Source organism: Babylonia areolata, chromosome 20, assembly GCF_041734735.1.
Source record: "Babylonia areolata isolate BAREFJ2019XMU chromosome 20, ASM4173473v1, whole genome shotgun sequence".
Taxonomy (NCBI): Eukaryota; Metazoa; Mollusca; class Gastropoda; order Neogastropoda; family Buccinidae; genus Babylonia; species Babylonia areolata.
Genome location: NC_134895.1, coordinates 42,897,852 through 42,918,311, shown reverse-complemented (window position 1 = coordinate 42,918,311; position 20,460 = coordinate 42,897,852). Strand labels below are relative to the sequence as shown.

At 39.9% G+C, this 20,460-nt stretch overlaps 1 protein-coding gene across 1 annotated transcript; it reads right to left on the bottom strand.

The window, feature by feature from the left end:
- Nucleotides 1-540: 540 nt before the first annotated feature.
- On the bottom strand, nucleotides 541-4,166 carry LOC143295007 (ribonuclease P/MRP protein subunit POP5-like). Its single transcript, XM_076606540.1, has 4 exons — nucleotides 4,062-4,166; nucleotides 2,801-2,946; nucleotides 1,881-2,018; nucleotides 541-1,128 (listed from the first exon to the last, which is right to left on the bottom strand). Exons 1-4 carry the CDS (start codon nucleotides 4,079-4,081, stop codon nucleotides 1,064-1,066), a joined length of 369 nt encoding a protein of 122 aa, XP_076462655.1. The 5' UTR covers nucleotides 4,082-4,166; the 3' UTR covers nucleotides 541-1,063.
- Between the last annotated feature and the right edge of the window lie 16,294 nt (nucleotides 4,167-20,460).

The following is a 20,460-nucleotide window of genomic DNA, read 5'->3' as shown; positions in this document are numbered from 1 at the left end:
AAAAGCCTGACCAGTGCATTGGAATATGCTGTTGTCGGCCATCTGCATAGCAGATGTGTAGTGTGTACGGATTTGTCCAAATGCAATGATGTCTCCTTGAGAAACTGGAACTGTTTGGGAGGGTGGGGGAAGGATGAGTTGTCAGAAAAAAAAAAAAAAAAAAAAAAAAGAAAAGAAGAGGAAAAGTGGAATACATGTGTGTGTATTTTTGCTGCAATACGCCAGACTGTTCAGCACATATAAAATGTAGTCACCCAGTTTTTATTAACATCATTATTATCACAAACTCAGTGAAATAATCAAGTAGTGGAAGTAGTATGTGTCATTAGGTCGCAGGGGACTATGGAGTTACGCTCTGGGTGATGTTTCTGTCATAAAAAGTCACATGAAAATTTCTTTGTAAAGAGTACTCTGCGAAGCTACATACAGACTTTCAAGCTTCTGCACACCAACACACACATACACACTGTATTCACAAAAATATATACCATACATTTGCACACAGCAGTTACATGAACAGACTTCTGAACTTTTCTTCTCATTGGTTTATTGTCTATTTTCAACTTCTGCACTCACAAATATATACACATACCATATTTACAAATGCACCACTTCTATGCAAACAGTTTTCACACTGACTTTTGAGATTATGCACACACACACACACACACAAACACTTTTCACAAATGCACCACATTTACTTATAGCTGTTAAGTACAGACTTTCCAACACCAGCACACACACACACACAAAATATATATTCACAAACGCATCACTAGCATTATACACATGTATATGTTACGTTGTCTTTCGAGCTGCACACACACACACCACATTCACAAATGCACCACATACATGGACATGATTGTTATGTACACAAACTTTCGAGCTCTTGCGAAAACACACACACACCATATTTACAAATGCACCACATGCATGGACATAACTTGTGAACACAGACTTATGAATCTTGCACATACATAAATACACACCAACCCCTGCACACACCATGTTCATACAAACACCACATATACTGACATGGCTATTGTGTTACACACACAGTCTATGGGACTGGCAGATGACGACGGTGGTGCTTGATCAGGAATTTCTGACATGCCCGAATGGTTCCTGAAACAGAAGGCACACAACTGACAGTCTGCTGGGCTGTCTGCTGAAAAAAATTCTTGAAATATGGAGCGAAAAATGAAAAGAAAAAAAATACTTTCTTTTCTCTAAGTTCACTCATCTCTCAAACTTACATGTAATCAAAAAAAGAAAAAGAAAAAAAAAAAGTATATACTATCCCCCATCTCTGTGCAAAGTGTAAAATATTTTTTAGCATATTGCCGTCAAAAGAGGGCGATAACCAGCGGGACAAAGGGGAGGTTACCTACTTCCGGGAGGTTATCGGCCGTAGTTTCGTCTGCTCCGCATGGGCGGATAGTTTGCACAGGACAGGAATGTCAGACCCCTGCCGGAGTCTGCACTAGTTGGGTCACGGTAAGTATGTTATTTAAACGTAATTTTAGATAGAAAATTTCCTTTTAACTGTAAATGCCCACCCCAGCAGTCATGATCTCCTATGTTACCTCCTACAGAGTTCGTGCAAAAATTTCATCAGAAAATTTTAAACTATTTAAATTAAAAACCCTTCTCATGACATGCTGCTGTCACAGAAAACAACTACAACTTCTTCTTCTGCATTTGTGGGCTGCAACTCCCATGTTCACTCTTATGTACACGAGTGGGCTTTTATGTGTATGACCGTTTATACCCAGCCATGTAGGCAGCCATACTCTGTTTTCAGGGGGACAACTACAACAACCTGCAATGAAACACTGAGAAAGGGCTTGCCATGATCACATGATCTCCAATCTTACCTCCTATGTGCAGGGTATGGAGATAGCAGTCATGATCTCCAATCTTTTTAATACAGGTGAAGGCAGCTTGTGCCATGTGATGGTGATCCCGCTTGGCCCGGATGATTACCAGATTGGTGTCTGCGTTCAGGTACTTAACTGAAATGACATGCATGAGAACCTGCTTACATCATTGTTGCATAGAGCCCATCTGACTAGACATGGGCATATATCAGGACTGAAAAACAGTAAATATTGATCCTGTATGACTTGAGATAAAAGAAAAAGCCTGGAAATAATTAGGCATATAATCAGTCATTTGATCTATAACACATGCACATTAACCGAGGACATGTCTCAGACCATTCCATCCTTTAAAAAAAAAATTGTTTTGCCAAAGGATAATTTAATAACTAACTTGAACATAGACAGTCAAAAGATTAATGGCCTCAAAGCCTAATATGGCCATCTGGGCAGTAAATTCATATCTACTGTGTCTAGGGCTTGGCACACAAAGGCGGAACACCATCCCCTCCTTCCACAATTTTAACCTTCACTGACTAAAGTCATGTACTCATTATTGTGTTTGTTATGTGATACCATACATGAATACAAACACTCATTCACATGTACACACAGATTTATACGCAAACACCAACCCACATGCTAACAACAGAACCCAACATAGTTATTTACAGTACTCTTCACATCCACACTCAACATATACATGTGCACTTACATGTTGAACATAATACTCTTCCTACTTGATTGGACACAGACACAGACACAGACAGACAATGACACATTGTATACACAACCAGAAGGCAGCACAGAAAAAAAAATCGAAGAAAAAAAAAGACAAAAAAAAAGAAAAAGAAAAGAAGAAGCAAACTGTTAACTGTAGGGTAGAATAATGAGACAAACTTTACATTATATCTTACCCATCAGGCTGTCTTTCAGGGCACCAACACCGTAGTCTCCATAGGAATCTTGGACGGCCTGTCGTACTGATTTGTACACCGCTTCACTGGACACATTCCTCTGCAAGCGACGCTGGTCAGCGTATTTGATTTCCACCAGGAAGTATCTGCCACAAATCAGGTTCAACATTAATCAACTGTGCGAGTTCCACTTTCTCATACACCTCTCCTACCTTCATTCATTTACTGTATCATCAAGTTTATGGTACGGATCAAATGGTCAAACATTGCTGGTTATTGCACTTACAACATCTTGCTCTTAGTCTCTCTCTCCCATGGAAATGAGGCATGCTCAGGTAATTATATGATGTTATCGATATATGAATCCCAGGAGAACTGAATGCACAATCTGACATCATAATAAAACCTACAATTCACTGGAAAAAAAAGCCGTCATTTTTCTTTTGATCAATTTGTAATTTATATAACTTTCTTTTTTCTGAATACAGATCAACATCAGAATGGCAAGTGATGATGTGTTAGGTTTTCCCAATTGACTGCAACAGTGCAAGGTTCAATACATGATAATAATAATAATAGATAGTACTTATGTGGTGCAAACTCCCCATGTAATGGGCTCTAAGCGCAGCATATGAAACAAGACATATACAATAGTGCATAATAACATACCTCTGCACATGAAAAAACAACACATACATGTCTATCTATACTACAGTATACACCAAGACAATACTACTAATTGCAGGTATGAAAAATCACACACACACACAACAAAAATACCCCCCCCACACACACACACACTCACGCGCACAAACACACACACGAACACACTCACATCCACACCACACTGCATGCTGGAGATGAAAAAAAAATCGTAAGTGGAATCTGCGTTAGGAAATATTAACATGCACCCAGCGTACACACACCACGGCAGAGGCATCAGCTAATTCATGACCGTAGTGAAACATTTTAGTATAATTGGTTAAAAGGGTAAAAGAAAAAGATTGAAAAAAAATCGCCACAGCCCCCACCAGAACGCTCAGACTGAGACTACTACAGTCACGTATAAAACAGAAACAAAAACGCTCAAAGCACGAAGAAAAAACGCTCTGTGTTTTTCCTGAAGATTTCCAAATAAGGAGGCTCATGAGTAAACAGTCTACAGGTATAAAACTGCACTGATAAAGCACGCATTTATATATCGATTAACTTAATCAATTTCACTGAATCAAAACGCCAATGATTAAAACTAAAAATCCACCTGTTCTTTACGCGAACCATGCTGTTGAAGGGAGAGCACTTTATCTCCCGTTGGAGTTGCAAAACTTGATACAAATGATTGTCTTTAGACTGAAAACGTTCGGAAGCTAATGCGCGCGCGCGCGCATGTGTGTGTTTATATTTTGGTTTCGCTTTTTCATTTCTTCTTTTTCTTCCTCTCACACTGGGACGTCGCCCAAGTTTTTGCTCGCCCTCGTAAAGAAGGAAACGGCGGCAGTGACGTGTCTGTGCATCGGGTCTTGGTCACCCAAACAAACAAACAAACAAAATCAATGGCTTCATCGGTAACTTCTGTCTGAAATTGAACGTGCAATGCGGGTTGAGCAGTACGTTGGAGATACAAGGGTACTGTAGAAATAAATGTCAAATGATTATTAATTATCAAAAGTTATGGCAAGATCTTTCTCATTATGACATTTCTCAATGTCCAGTGTGGTGTCTTCTATTATCATATGGTATTTGTTTTCTGGATATCTTTATCTAAATAGGTAAACGTTCTCTTAATCATTCCCATCATCTGGTTGGCTGTATTTATCATATTCTGTATATGTATGACAAATGATAATTAATTATCAAAAGTTATGCTAAGAGCTTTCTCACTTTGACATTTCTCAATGTCCTGTGTGGTGTCTTCTATTTTCATATGGTATTTGTTTTCTGTTTTTTTCCCCTATGTGCATTACTTTACACTTTGATAAGTTAAAATATAGATTCCATCTATCAGACCAGTCCTCTAACTTATATAAGTCCTTTTGTAGTGTGAGTATTATTTTGTGCATTGCCGTAAAGTTTAGTATCATTTGCAAATATTTTGCATATGCTTTATATACTTTCAGGTACTTCATTTATGTATATTGATAATAATGAAAATAATGATACTACTACTACTACTACTAGTAATAATGATAATGATACTACTACTAATAATAATAATACAAAAACAGAACACACACACACACACACACACACACACACACACACACACACACACACAAGATGACAAAAAATAATGAGAATGAATCAAGTAGGGGGCCTGTTTAAGATATATATATATATATATAGAGAGAGAGAGAGAGAGAGAGAGAGAGAGGGGGGGGGGGTAAGAGAGCTCGGGTTATGGCCCTTGTTTGAACTGGTATGAGTCGTTTTTTGGAGGGGTGGTGGTGGGGTCGGGGGGGGGGGGGGGGGGATAAAGCAGTGATTGACATGACGGTGAAGATGATGGTAAAGCAGTATCGGGCATGACGGTGAAGATGATGGTAAAGCAGTGATTGTGATGACGGTGAAGATGATGGTAAAGCAATGTTTGACATGACGGTGAAGATGATGGTAAAGCAGGGTTTGACATGACGGTGAATATGATGGTAAAGCAGTGTTAGATATGACGGTGAATATGATTGGAAAGAGTACTGGCAGAAGGGCAGTGTTAAACATGAAAGTTCAAGGTTACTAAACCCCCAGATGATGAAGAAATATAACAATGGCATTGGAAAATAATTGTGGCAAACTAGAGAACTTTTCAGCATTGTGGTAAATATCCATATAGTGGGTAGGGGTTCTACAGTGATAAAATATCATGGTGCACAGTGCGTGTGGCTGAAAACACACAGGTTTCACAGTGCAGGTATATGCATGTGTCGCAGTGTGCAGTGTACCTGTAGGTAAAGTGTCATCAGGACTTCTACATTGTTTCTTGTGTGACCCATGGCGTTCTCCTTACCCCGACGCTTGGATAGAGAAAATAAAGTGGCATATTTTTATGATACAGGCACTAAAAGGAGAGTAAAAAAAAAACTTGTGCTGGATTCTAACTTCCGCAGGAAGCCAGTGAAGTGTCCTGACGGAGCAGTGATGTTGCACTCAGTCTTATGCATGGGATTACAGAACACGAGTCGGGCTGCATCATTCCGAATGCGTTGAAATTCATTTTGTTTATTATCAGGGAGACCAGCGAGGAGAGAGTTAAAGTAGTCTAATCTAGATGGTGGGTGAAGTGTAAAAGACTGTTGAAAACAAACCGAAAGTATTTTGTGCTTTGACTAAGTTATGTCCCTTGAATAGATTATTATATATCACATAAATGGATGCAATTTCGGCCGTATAGAATCATTTTAGGATCAAAATTTCGAAATATTATTCCACGTTTTAAATCAAATTAGCTGGAAATGCTGGTTTCACTTAATCTTGAATCATTTTATTATTTTAATCATCTTATTTCTTGCAATGATAGCCAAAACTGAAAAATGTTTACAAACCCAGGTCACCAAGTAGTGTGTTTCGACTTTATTTTTTCAATGTAACGATAATCAAGCAACAAATTATTGCTACAAATTATTGCTCAGAAAGCTATTCTTAAATCAACACCACAATTATTATATATGAATATATAAACACACACACTTCATCTACCAAAATTCATTTAAACTGTGTGTTTGTGAACCAGGCAAGACACCAGTTATCCACACTAAATCCAACGGTTGTTGGTTGGCTAAGAAACAGGTCGTCCACCAACCACGAGAGCCAGTTAAAACAAAAAAGTGTGATTTTTTTTTTTAATCACACACACACAGTTCACCTACCTCGCTTCACCTCCAACGGGTTGTTGGTTGGCCAGGGTGCAGGTTGGCCACCCACCCCGAAACCACGAGAGCCGGGATGGGGAAGGCGGTCACCACCCGCCACTCCAGCTCCCTGACCACCTTGACCCTTTTGGTCTGTGCTCTGCCAGTTGTCCTGATGACACAGCTGTCAGACAGAGTCACACAACACGTCAGGATACAGCAACAACACAGTTTGTCTTTGTATAATTATTTACATGACACATAACTCTTTTTTAGCTATACAGCAAACTGACACACAGAGTGAAAATTACTTGTGGGTGTACTCCACGGCAAGGCGATACCACCAACACCTGGAGCTCGTGTACCCTGGAGCCAGATGATCTCCAAGGTCTTCCTGAGCCTCCAGGTGGGCACAGTGAAGACTGCTGACGACTCGGCATCAGACTCCCAGTGGCGCCGAAGTACATGTTTGCTTCAACACAGTCACCACTGGTCAGTGACCTAACAACACAGTCATCATCACTGGTCAGTGACCACAGTAACAACACAGTCATTACTGGTCAGTGACCACAGTCGTCACTGGTCACCACAGTAATAACGCAGTCATCTGGTCAGTGACCACAGTAACAACACAGTCATTACTGGTCAGTGACCACAGTCGTCACTGGTCACCACAGTAATAACACAGTTATCTGGTCTGTGACCACAGTAACAACACAGTCGTCACACAGTCATCACTGCCCCCTGCCCAACACGCTTTCTCGCAATTGAGAGAAAACGTGGGAGGGGGATGACCACACTTTCTCACAGTCCCATGGTTTCTCTCACTTTTAGAAAAAGTTGAAGGGGGGGGGGGGGGGGGAGGCATTATCCGTCTTCTTGTAAAGTGAGAAAAAGCGTGGAAGCACCAACCCCATCCCCCGCACCCCATGTTCTCTCAAAGTACGAGAAAGCGTGGGCTATAGGCAAGGTGCGGGTGGGAAATGGGAAAAAATCGTAATGTAAAAGAAGCAAACAAGTATACCAAAAAATATTCTGAGGAAGACAGAGAAATAAAGAAAATAAGCGTGGAAAAAGAACACCCAAAAAGCATCCATTCATTCTCCAGCTACAGAAAGTGACACACATCTATACCATCGGAAGACTTCACACATCCCCAGCCATTGGACCTTAAAACTAATTACGAAGAATGACTGAAAACAACAACACTGAAACAGAGGAAACACGTGGACTGAAAGGATGTCGTGTCAGAAGTACAATCCCAAGAAGATGATAGAAAAACAACGGAGAGCTGATGTGTCTTTCTAGAGACTGTATGAAAGACAGTCAGTACACTAAGTCAAAAGGTTTATAACCCTCCACAAGTGACCCACTCACAATGACCGGAGTTTTGTCTGAAGGACAAGACAACACCTACAACCCAGTGACAGAGTTAATTGGCCTGAGCCGGTGACAATCCAGAGCATTCAAAGGCCCCAATTCTAAACTACCCGCCTGGACACTTCACACGAATGAATGTTTCACTTTGTCCTGGCACTCCTTGTCTAAAAACAAACAAATCTGTGGACTGAAGGGGACACTAGTACGTTTACAAGTGTGTGTGTGTGTGCGCATGCGCACGTGCGTGCGTGCACGTGCACGTGCACGCATGCGTGCTCGCGCGATTTTGTGCATGTGTATATTTATCTTTTGTTCCCCCATTTAAGACAATTTTGATTTTGTCAGGCTTTATATTTCGAACAAATAAGAAGACTGACCTCTCTCTCTCTCTCTCTCTCTCTCTCAGTCGAGAGTGTGGACGTGTTGCATAGTCGCTCTGGTTTGTCACGCATTTTGCGTGAGAGACTGTATTATATTATATTGGAGAGCAGACAGTGATGCACATATAATGACAAGGTTAAAATCCTCAAAACCAAAAACAAACTTAAGGGAACAAACATTTTCATTGGGGAGGACTTTTCTAAGGGGACCAGGGAAATAAGGAAAACACTGTCAAAATTTATGCAAGAAAAGAGAAAGATGGGTCACAAGGTGTCAATGGTATACAATCATCTCATTGTTGACAGTAAAAAGTACTTTTTATCAGAGGGAGGAGATGCTATACTGGAGAGAAAATAGGATTGTGGCCACCCTTTTGGCAATGATATGTCCATTGACACAAGACATTTTTCATGTATTTTTTTCAAATACAATGACAGAATGAGTGAATCAACGGCAGTGCGTGTGAATGACTGTGATGATGGTGTTGACAGTGTTGTAAGTGGTCAGACTGGGGATGGTGTGGATGGGGAGGGCAAGATCGATACAGTCGGCGGTGGAGTGGATGGTTCTTTAGATGGCAGTAAGTCCAGTGAAGGTTGTGATGACCATGTAAATGATGTGGCAGAGGGTGGTGATAGCAGTGAGCTAAGCGGGTTGGGTAATGATCATTTTTCTAAACAGCATGGATACTTTGATTCACTTGAAAATAAGTTATCTTTTCTTCTTTAGAATGTGTGTAGTTTGTGTTCAAAATTAGATGACGTGGAATCCATACGGTTTGTTTCCATGTTTGATTTTGTTTGCCTGCTTGAAACTTATGCAGAGAAATTTGACTCCATCGTGTTTAAAGATTACACCTTGTTTGTCAAACCTGCAGTTCAGCTAAAACAACACGGAAGATGTTCAGGGGGAATAATTTGCCTTGTTCGTAAGTCTTTGGTTTCGCATGTGCACCAGATCGAGTGTGACAGTGATTATTGTTTATCATTTTTGCTTGACAAAGATTTCTTTGGTTTTTGTAAGAATGTTTTACTTGTATGTACTTTTGTACGATCTGAACATGCACCTTTTTCTTCTATGTATGAGTTTGATAGTGGCATTGATATGTTGGAAGAATGCGTTGTTGATAGGTTGTTGTCTTTTGGTGATGTTGATATGTTGTTGTGTGGTGATTTAAATGCAAGAACTTCAGATATATTTCCTGATGTTTTTCTTGAAAACGAATGTTAGTTATAAAACTGATGATGATATCGATTATAGTCAATTAAGGTGTTCTGAAGACAAGGCTTTAAACACTTATGGAAAGAAAGTATTGAACATGTGCACTTTATTGGGACAACATATTCTAAATGGAGTATGTAATGGCGACCGTGAAGGTCGTTTCACATACATATCTGATCAAGGCAGTTGTGTCGATGATTATTTCGTAGCGTCTATGAATGCTTTTGAATCCATTAACGACAAATTAACACTCAGTGTGGTGGAGCGGATTGAATCAGACCATCTACCTCTTGTATTATGTATAGATAAGCAAAATGAATCGAAATGCAACAGAAATTTACATACTGATGAAAAACAATGCATTGTTAAATATTGTTGGAAAGAAGAATTTAGTCAGCACTTCTTCAATTCCATGAATTCACATGAGATACAGCAGAAGCTTTCTGCCGCTGAAGTTCTAATCAGCGTAAATGTTAATGATGCTTTGAATAGTTTTAATGGCATTATTAAAGAACAAGCATATAATATGTTGAAAAGAATACCTGTAAATATACAAATTAAACAAAAGGACTGGTTTGATCATGAATATCGAAAAGAAAGATATAATGTACGCAAACTTTCAAGAACATATAGAAAAACACTGGATGTGAATGATAAGGTTGTGCTTTGCAAGACGTGAGTATAAAAACTTCACAAAATAATGAAAAAGAAATCACAACCTTTGAATGATATTACTGTTGATGAATGTGTTTCGACACTTCAAAAATATATTAGAAAATAATGATGAAGAAATTAGTGAGGAAGAAGTTGTGGATGTTGATGAACAGTATGTGTATGACAGCAATATCAAGAGATGAAGTGTTACATGCAATCAGAAGAATGAAAAATGGCAAATCAACAGGTCCAGCTGGTCTTATTGGTGAGTGTTTTTTCTTTGTTTGTTTGTTTGTTTGTTGTTGTTGTTTTTTAAGAATTCTGGAGAGAACATTGTTACTTTTTAGTAAAGCTATTTAATCATTTGTTTGATACTGCTTGTTATCCGGAAAATTGGAAGGAATCTATGATCTTGCCTTTATTTTAAAAGGGGGATGTAAATGACATGAATAATTACAGAGGTATTTCCTTATGTAATATATGTAGCAAGTTGTATGGTTCTATTATCAACAATAGACTGCAAGAATGGATTATTATGAATAATATAACTGAGGAATACCAAGCTGGATTCAAGAAGACTATTCTACTATTGACCATATATCTGTATTATTAGCTGCAGTCCAGAAACAATTTGCTTACAATAGGAAGTTATATGTTGCTTTGGTGATTTGAAAAAAACCGTTTGACTCCATTTCTAGAAAATTGTCGTGGCCTGTTTTACCGAAAAATGGAATAAAAGGTAAGTTGTATTCTTGTATCAAAAGTATGTATAATTAAGTTAAAGCGAGAATACGATCTGGGGCTAAATCATCAGACTTCGTTAACTGTAGTCGAGGTGTCAAACAAGGGGACATACGCAGTCCAGTTTTGTGTTCTTTGTTAATGAACTTGCTTTGGATATAATTGAGAATGGACGACATGGTATTACTTTTGATATGGTTGAATTATTTATATCACTTTTTGCTAATGATATTGTTTTATTATCTGCAACTATACTTGGTCTTCAACAACTGAACAGTTTGTATATGGCAACAACAATACTTGAACAGAAGGTAAATATGGTAAAAACTAACATTGTTTTTCGTTGAGGAGATTATCTAGCACATAATGAGAGGTGGGTTTATGGCGGCGAAAGTATCACAGTGGTAAATGCTTACAAATATCTTGGGATTTATTTTCCCAACCAGACTTAGTTTCAGTTTAGCATGTCAAGATTTAGTTAATAGAGCGAAGAAAGCAGCTATGATTATTTTTCATGTGATATATAAGCTGGATTGTAGATCTTTTAGTCTGTTTGCTAAACTGTTCGATACCCAGGTTCAGTCGATAGTGCAATATGCTGCTGAAATCTGGGCATTTGAGAAGGGTTCAGAAATTGAAAAAATACATTTGTTCGCACTTAAACGTTTTTTGAATGTAGGCAGTCGAACTCCGAATGATTATGTATATGGTGAGTTGGGGAGGTTTCCCATTCATATAAATTCTATATGAGATGTATCAAATATTGGTTAAAATTAATGCGGATGGACGAAAATAGGTTGCCATGTAAAGCTATAAGACGTTGTATAAGTTGGATAGGAATGGTAAAAATACGTGGGTTACAAGTGTCCGTCATTTCCTGAATTCTCATGGGTTTTCTTATGTATGGGACAATCAAGGTGTCCAATGTATACCAGGGTTCTTGAAATGATTTAAGCAAAGAGTTATTTATTGTAAGTGGCAGGACTGGCAGGACCAGTAAGTGACAGATTTGCTTATTATAGACTTAGTTTTAAGACCACGTATATGATTGAGCCATACCTTGCACCGGTATTTTAAAAGTGGACAGGGTTCTTGAAATCATTAAACGAAGAGTTATTGGTTGTAGGTGGCAGGACTGGCAGAACCAGTATACTAGTGACAGATTTGCTTATTATAGACTTAGCTTTAAGACCATGTATATGATTGAGCCATACCTTGCACTGAGTGAACTGGTATATTAAAAGTGCATTAACAAGATTTAGATTTGGTATTTCTGACATCGCGTGTCATCGAATGAGATACAGGTCCAAAGGTGAGAGTGAACTAAGATATTGTTTATGTAACACAGACAGAGAAGATGAGATCCATTTTTTGTTAACGTGTCCTGCCCTTATTGACCTTAGATCGAAATCAGTTGAATATAAGTATTATAATAATCCTTGCAGTTTTAGATTAAATGTGTTGTTTTCGTCCAGAAATAGTCTACTCTCTATGGACTGCAATATATATTTACAAATCCTTGAAGAGACTTAACATTATGACATCATAATCTTTTCATTTGCTGATGTATTATGTTTATGATATAATTGTGGTATCAGTTATAATTCCAGTATTTGTACTTATGTCACACCCCTTCAGTAAGGGGCTTTGGCCTTTTTTGGAATAAAAAATAAAACCGTTCGTTCTCTCTCTGTGACATATCAGCATTGCCAATGATAATCTGTCACACGCGCACGCGCACACGCACACACACACATACGCCCGCCGCCACCCCCACCCCCCCCGCCCCACCCACCCACAAACAAAACACACACACACAATTTAATTTCAATATTTTTTTTTATTCACAAAACTAAAACATAATATCACACACACACACACACACACACACACACACACACACACACACACACACACACACAATTGATTACAGAAAAGCAACGAAAAACACCATAGTTGCCTCCATATACGTCGACCCGATGGGGACCACCAAAAAAAAAAAAAATCTCTCTCTCACACACACACAAGGTTAACATCCAAAGTACGGATGGTCACCTTTCCTTTCTTTCTTTTCATTTCCTGTCCTGTTATATTATACATATAATTTTTATACAATTTCATTTTCTACTGGCAAATGAAGCTAGTGCTTTTTTATGATTTTTTGTTGCTGTTGTTGTTGCTTTTGTTGTTGTTGTTTGTTTTTGTTGTTGTTGTTGTTTTTGTTAGAGTGCTGCAGACGTTCTATTAATGACACAAACTCCAGAATTTCAAATATCACGTCGCCGCAATTTACAATAACGTATTAATTGGTAAACAGAAATTCATCAATGATTCATGTGTCCAAACAGACTACTTACATCAGCTGGGGTATTTTTTCACAATAGCTGTAAAGTGGTTTATTCAGTTTTTCTGCCCATGATTATCTTCCCGTAATTACGTGTCTCAAATAACGCCAGGTGCAGGTTAGGAATCCAGACAATGTTTAAAACTTGATAAATAAAAAATAACCCCACCAAGTTCCCTTTTTGGCAGATGCGAAAGATGTGGCCAACACAGATAGCAAACAGTTTAGAGCTCATTGCAAAATTTAACACTATCTAGTTACACAGTATCAGTAGCTCAAGGGGACGTCACTGCGTTCGGACAACGCGCTTAGTCAGGCCTTGAGAAAAACATTTTAAAAAATTTAATTGAAAAAAAAAATCAAAACAATGAAAAAAAAAGGTGTAGCCGCAAGGCAGCGGAGGTTTGGACTCAGGGTTTTCCTTCCCCTAGATGGACTGCCTCCCAAGGCTCACGAGCACCATCTGCCCGAAGCGACAACTGGTTTTAAGGCGCCAGTTACTCGCCTTCGCCCCTTCTCCTTGTCAGTGGAAACGGCTCCGCCACGTGAAGGCCAGGAGCTGGGCTTTGGCTGACAGAGGCTATTTGAGACGCACGCCTTGGGAGCATTTTATAGAGCAGTGAGAGCTTATCCTCACTGCCCACCCCCGGCATATCAGCCTTAGGAAACCAAAAATGTCATGAGGATGATGGGACATCCTCAGGGTGAAGTTGTGAAAGTGATCGTGAGCATCACCTGCTGGTGTCGTGGTCTTTCTGGGGGATCCTGCACACATTAGTCACCATCCGTTGTCATTGAGTGGTGTGTCAATGAGTGGTGCGTCATTAAAGTGGTGTGTCACTGAGTGTTGTGTCTGTCATTGAGTGATTGTCACTGAGTGATGTCACTGAGTGGTGTGTCACTGGGTGGTGTGTCACTGGGTGGTGTCACTGAGTGTTGTGTCTGTCATTGAGTGATTGTCACTGAGTGGTGTGTCACTGGGTGGTGTGCCACTGAGTGGTATGAATGTCATTGAGTGATGTCACTGAGTGGTGTGTCACTGAGTGTTGTGTCTGTCATTGAGTGATTGTCACTGAGTGATGTCACTGAGTGGTGTGTCACTGGGTGGTGTGCCACTGAGTGGTATGAATGTCATTGAGTGATGTCACTGAGTGGTGTGTCACTGGGTATTGTGTCTGTCATTGAGTGATTGTCACTGAGTGATGTCACTGGGTGGTGTGTCACTGGGTGGTGTGCCACTGAGTGGTATGAATGTCATTGAGTGATGTCACTGAGTGGTGTGTCACTGGGTGTTGTGTCTGTCATTGAATGATTGTCATTGAGTGATGTCACTGGGTGGTGTGTCACTGGGTGGTGTGCCACTGAGTGGTATGAATGTCATTGAGTGGTTTGTCACTGAGTGGTGTGTCACCAAGTAGTATGAATATCATTGAATGGTGTGTCACTGAGTGTTGAGTCACTGAGTGGTGTGTATGTCATTGAGTGATTGTCATTGAATTGTGTGTCGGCTGTGTTTCCGAAACAATTTCATCATCTGTTTCCATGATATGGTTTTAATTGTAGCTTCCAGTCAGTCAGATGATGAAATACTACCTGCATGTAAATCATGCAGACCTAGCATCATGTAGTTTTCATCAATCCGAGGAAGAAACGAAAATCAAAATAATCGAGATATTACTGTCTACATCAAACAGGAGATCAAATCTGATTCACAATGGATAATTTGTAGTTCACTGCACGACTTAATGAAGCAGATGCCTAAAACAATTTTAGTTGCCGTTTTTCTGATTTTCACATCTTCATATTCCTACATCTTACACTGAGTGAGGTAAAAGCACTGATGTTAACCTAACATTGAGTTGAATGTATGTAGAAAGATTATGTTGATGGAAGCTATCTACAATTTCAATAATGTCATTCTTGATACAAAACCATGGCATGCTGTGAATTGAAAACAACGAAATCAAGCCTGTTTATTCAACAACAAAAAAACACCCCCCCCAAAAAAAAACAACAAAAAACCCAACCCATTCTATTACAATGAATTGGTCGAATAAAGGATTTCTTTAACATTTGAAGATAATGAAAGATGATTCAATCATTCTCAAAATTTGAATTAGGAATACATGTTAGTCAAGGATCCAGACTAGCGTATTGTCAATACAAAAACACAAACATTCACTGCTCGATATGTACAAATGATGCAATAAAACACAAATAAACTAAAACTGGTTAAATCAAGAAAGTATGAACATTTAAAAAAAAAATCACACATACACAGACACACACACACACACACACAGTTCACTTACCTGGCTTCACCTCCAACGGTTGTTGGTAGGCCAGGGTGCAGGCCGGCCACCCACCCCGAAACCACGAGGGCCGGGATGGTCGGGGACGGGGAAGGCGGTCACCACCCGCCACTCCCCACAGTCTAGTTCCCCGACCAGCCTGACCCTCGTGGTCGGCGCCCCGCCAGCTGTCCCGATGACACGGCTGTCAGACAGAGTCACACAACATGTCAGGATACAGCAACAACACAGTTTGTCTTTGTATAATTATTTACATGACATATAACTCTTTCTGTTGGTAAGATAGAGCTACAGCAAACTCCCTGCCAAACTACGGGGAGCTTCTCTTTGCTTTAATGCTGTCCAGTTAGCAGCCATGAACAATCCCGATAAACACTGTGCATTGTGTTTCGCTTTCTGTGTGTGTAAACCTCTGCACCGAAGGAAAAGAATTGTTAACATGACCAGCATTGAGGAATTTCCAGTTCCGAGCAGTCACTCCCGTTCAAATCTAGAAGTTAGAACTAAAACTAAGTTTGACATTTCTTCCACAGTCTTATGAATGAACTGAAGAAAAAAACGGTCCTGGGTTATTCACTCTGTTAAAGCATGTCCTGCATCTGTATGTGAGCCCGTCAGCCTTCTGGAGTTTCTATCAAGAGAATAATTATATAACACACTATCACCTCACCCCCCTCCACAGAGAGAGAGAGACAGAGAGAGAGAGAGGGAGAGAGACAGAGAGAGAGAGACAGAGAGAGAGGGAAACTTACTTGTGCGTGTACTCCACGGCAAGGCGATTACCGCCAACACCTGGAGCTCGTGTACCCTGGAGCCAGGTGAGCTCCAGGGTCTTCCTGAGCCTCCAGGTGGGCTCCGTGAAGACCGCCGCAGACTCCGCGTTTTCTCCCCAATGGCGCCGAAGTACATGTTTGCTGCAACACAGTCATCACTGGTCAGTGACCACAGTAACAACACAGTCATCACTGGTCAGTGACCACAGTAACAACACAGTGACCACTGGTCAGTGACCACAGTAACAACACAGTCATCACTGGTCAGTGACCACAGTAACAACACAGTCACCACTGGTCAGTGACCACAGTAACAACACAGTCATCACTGGTCAGTGACCACAGTAACAACACAGTCATCTGGTCAATGACCACAGTAACAACACAGTCACCACTGGTCAGTGACCACAGTAACAACACAGTCATCACTGGTCTGTGACCACAGTAACAACACAGTGACCACTGGTCAGTGACCACAGTAACAACACAGTCATCACTGGTCAGTGACCACAGTAACAACAGTCATCACTGGTCAGTGACCACAGTAACAACAGTCACCACTGGTCAGTGACCACAGTAACAACAGTCATCACTGGTCAGTGACCACAGTAACAACAGTCATCACTGGTCAGTGACCACAGTAACAACACAGTCATTACTGGTCAGTGACCACAGTAACAACACAGTGACCACTGGTCTGTGACCACAGTAACAACAGTCACCACTGGTCAGTGACCACAGTAACAACACAGTCATCTGGTCTGTGACCACAGTAACAACACAGTCACCACTGGTCAGTGACCACAGTAACAACACAGTCACCACTGGTCAGTGACCACAGTAACAACGCAGTCACCATTGGTCAGTGACAACAGTAACAACACAGTCATTTGGTCCGTGACCACAGTAACAACACAGTCATTGTTGGTCAGTGACCACAGTAACAACACAGTCATCACTGGTCAGTGACCACAGTAACATTCACCACTGGTCAGTGACCACAGTAACAAACACAGTCAGTGACCACAGTAACAACACAGTGACCACAATAACAACACAGTCACCACCGGTCATTGACCACAATAACAACAGTCAGTGACCACAGTCACTACTGGTCAGTGACCACAGTAACAACACAGTCATCACTGGTCAGTGACCATAGTAACAACAGTCACCACTGGTCAGTGACCATAGTAACAACAGTTACCACTGGTCAGTGACCATAGTAACAACACAGTCATCACTGGTCAGTGACCACAGTAACAACACAGTCATCACTGGTCAGCGACCACAGTACATTCACCACTGGTCAGTGGAATATAAAACAGTAATGGTGGAATTCAGTTTAGTGACATCGTAGCACAATCATAATAAAAATTATTATGAGAAGATGGATTCCATCATGTATGCACACTACCTCGTATGTCGGAATGAACTGACAATCATCTACATCTGCATAACATCATTAATCATTGATATACTACATCTGCATAACATCATTAATCATTAATATACTACATCCCAACTAGCCACTTGCAAAATTGACATCAATAATAACTACAATAACAATATATTCTTTCATGACTTGTTGTCTACCTTGAGAATGGAGAGAATTACAACTCTTCACTATTGTTAAACATTCTTGAATAGTTGATTCTTTCTAAGAATGAAAAACACAATATATGTAGTACAGTGACAAAAAAAATATGTAAAATATTCACAGTGTATGCCTATGTTTTCTCCTGTATATGTCTTGTCACACTGTTTTGCCTGCTATGCATTAAGTTAATGTAATGTATTGTATTTGCACTGTTTAGTTATATTATTTAGTTATATTAAGATTTGTGCAATGTAAACAAAAATTGAATGAATAAAAACATTTTTGAAAAAAAGACACCATGTAATGCAGTAATAATAATACAAATAATTGTATACAATATATAAATATAAAGAAAATCCCAGGACTGTGTAAGTTATACAGTTTCTTTTTCTAATTAGGAAGACTCATATGGAGTACTTTGCTTACACACACACACACACACACACACTTTCCCCACCCATACATTTATCACTCTCACCCCTTCTGCAACGTGTTTAACACCCAAAACCTGAAAAAGGGGAAGAAAATGAGGACTTACTTCAGGTACTGCACCATTGGAGAGCGTTCTGACCTGAACTCTGGCATAGTTTTCTGAAAAAGGAAATACTGGAATGTGAACTAAAAAGTAAACAATAACAGTATTGTTAATCTAAATCATGAAATGTTTGTCTTTTTTTTTCATCTTCTTTCTTCATTTCTTACAAGTATCCATTGCGTTATTAACAAATATAAAATATATTAATAAAAGAAAGCATTGTTAACATTATCAATGGTGATGCAATGATAATAGCAATAAAAATAATATACTAAGTATCATACTCAGAGAAAAACAAGATTAAAAGTGACACAAAGAAGCAGAAAATACAGGAATTTGTTCCATTGAACTTGTAGTACTATAGTAATAATAATGAGAATAAAAATAGAAGACAAAGGAGAAGAAAGGGAACAAATCAGTACAAAATAATCACAGCATCAAGCAGTAGAAATGCAGCAAAAACAACAACAAAACGGAAGAGCATTTTGTATATCAGTTGAAGAAAGACAAGAGGGTAAACTAGCATTATGAACAAAATGCACGACGTGGGATTGTCAGTGCTTGTAGAACGCACGCGCATGAGTGTATGTGAGCGTACATGCATGTGGTGTGTCCTCGCGCATTTATGGCGCTGTCCCTAACCATGTGTAAGTGAAAGTGAAGACGTGAAAAAGCATCAGAAATAACTAGTTCTGGTGGCAGGTATTGATCATGTTTTATATTTTGCTTTTTGTGTATTTCTTTTGTGTAGACTTCATTCCACACACACACACACACACGTGTATATATAATGTGTGTGAGTGTGTGTGTATGTATATATATATCCCAGGAGTTAAAGGGTCCCTGACCAGATTAACCCCCCGGAGTGACAGTGATCCAAAACATACCCCTTTCCCCACATCTTTTCCTAATTACTCTTTATTCCGCTACCAGCTGACCGCAGTGTGTTACAATGGTGGCCCACCACTCTTCCCCTCCCATTCCACCCCCTCACTCCCCTATGTTCCCCTTTCTCCCACCCCGCCCCCCCCCCCACCCCACCCAGCCCCTCCCCGTGCTGTTCTCACTGCCGCCCTCTGTCACACAGTCCTGACCAGCGCTGTCAGCACGGCTCCCATTGGCTGAGGATTCAGCAAACCCTGTGCTGACTGGCCCTACTTCCTCATGCTGAATACAGACTGCTGATCGGTGGCCACACCTTCTATCCCTGTTCACCCACACCACGAGCTGAGGGGTGTGTGGGGGTGGGGGTGGGGGTGGGGGTCTATGTGAGCTGTGGCATGAGTTGAACTCCCTGTTGACTATCGCGCTTATATTGTCAAGCTGAACAATTCACCCTAGAACTTCACAATAGGCCCAGGCGAAGTGGTGGTTCAGCTAAACTCTGTCGCATGGGGACGTGTACACAGCGCACCCGAGATTGTATGTCGGGTAGACGTTATTTCTTCCTCTTATTTTCATCATTATATATATATATATATATATATATATATATATATATATATATATATATAATCTCCCATCTTTTAAGTTCATCTATGATTGCAGTCTATCAATATACCGATCTGTCAGGTCCTGGAAGTTTGGCACACGTTTTACTATAGCGTACATAGCAATAAACACGCGGCTCTCAAAAAGTTAAGTATAACGTAAAAAGTTCAATTTGGCTAACCAAAGACATTTAGAACACTACATATAAAAGATATTCATTGAAAAATGGTTCTTGTCACGAAACAAATATTGACAAGCATCCTTCAAGTAGAAAAAATATTTCCTGTTTCAAACCAACGTAAAGAATAAAAGTACAAAATACGCAAAATCATACATCATTTACCATTCTTGTAATACAGCATTTATCAGTTTGACTAGCTTTTAGA

What these genes read in the sequence shown, in the direction of transcription:
- LOC143295007 (XM_076606540.1), bottom strand. Translation starts at nt 4,081, where the DNA reads ATGGTTCGCGTAAAGAACAG. An exon ending in CCTGAAAGACAGCCTGATGG is followed by an intron (nt 2,019 to 2,800) that starts GTAAGATATAAT and finishes ATGTCATTTCAG; the next exon opens with TTAAGTACCTGAACGCAGAC. An exon ending in CCATACCCTGCACATAGGAG is followed by an intron (nt 1,129 to 1,880) that starts GTAAGATTGGAG and finishes CTTCTGTTTCAG; the next exon opens with GAACCATTCGGGCATGTCAG.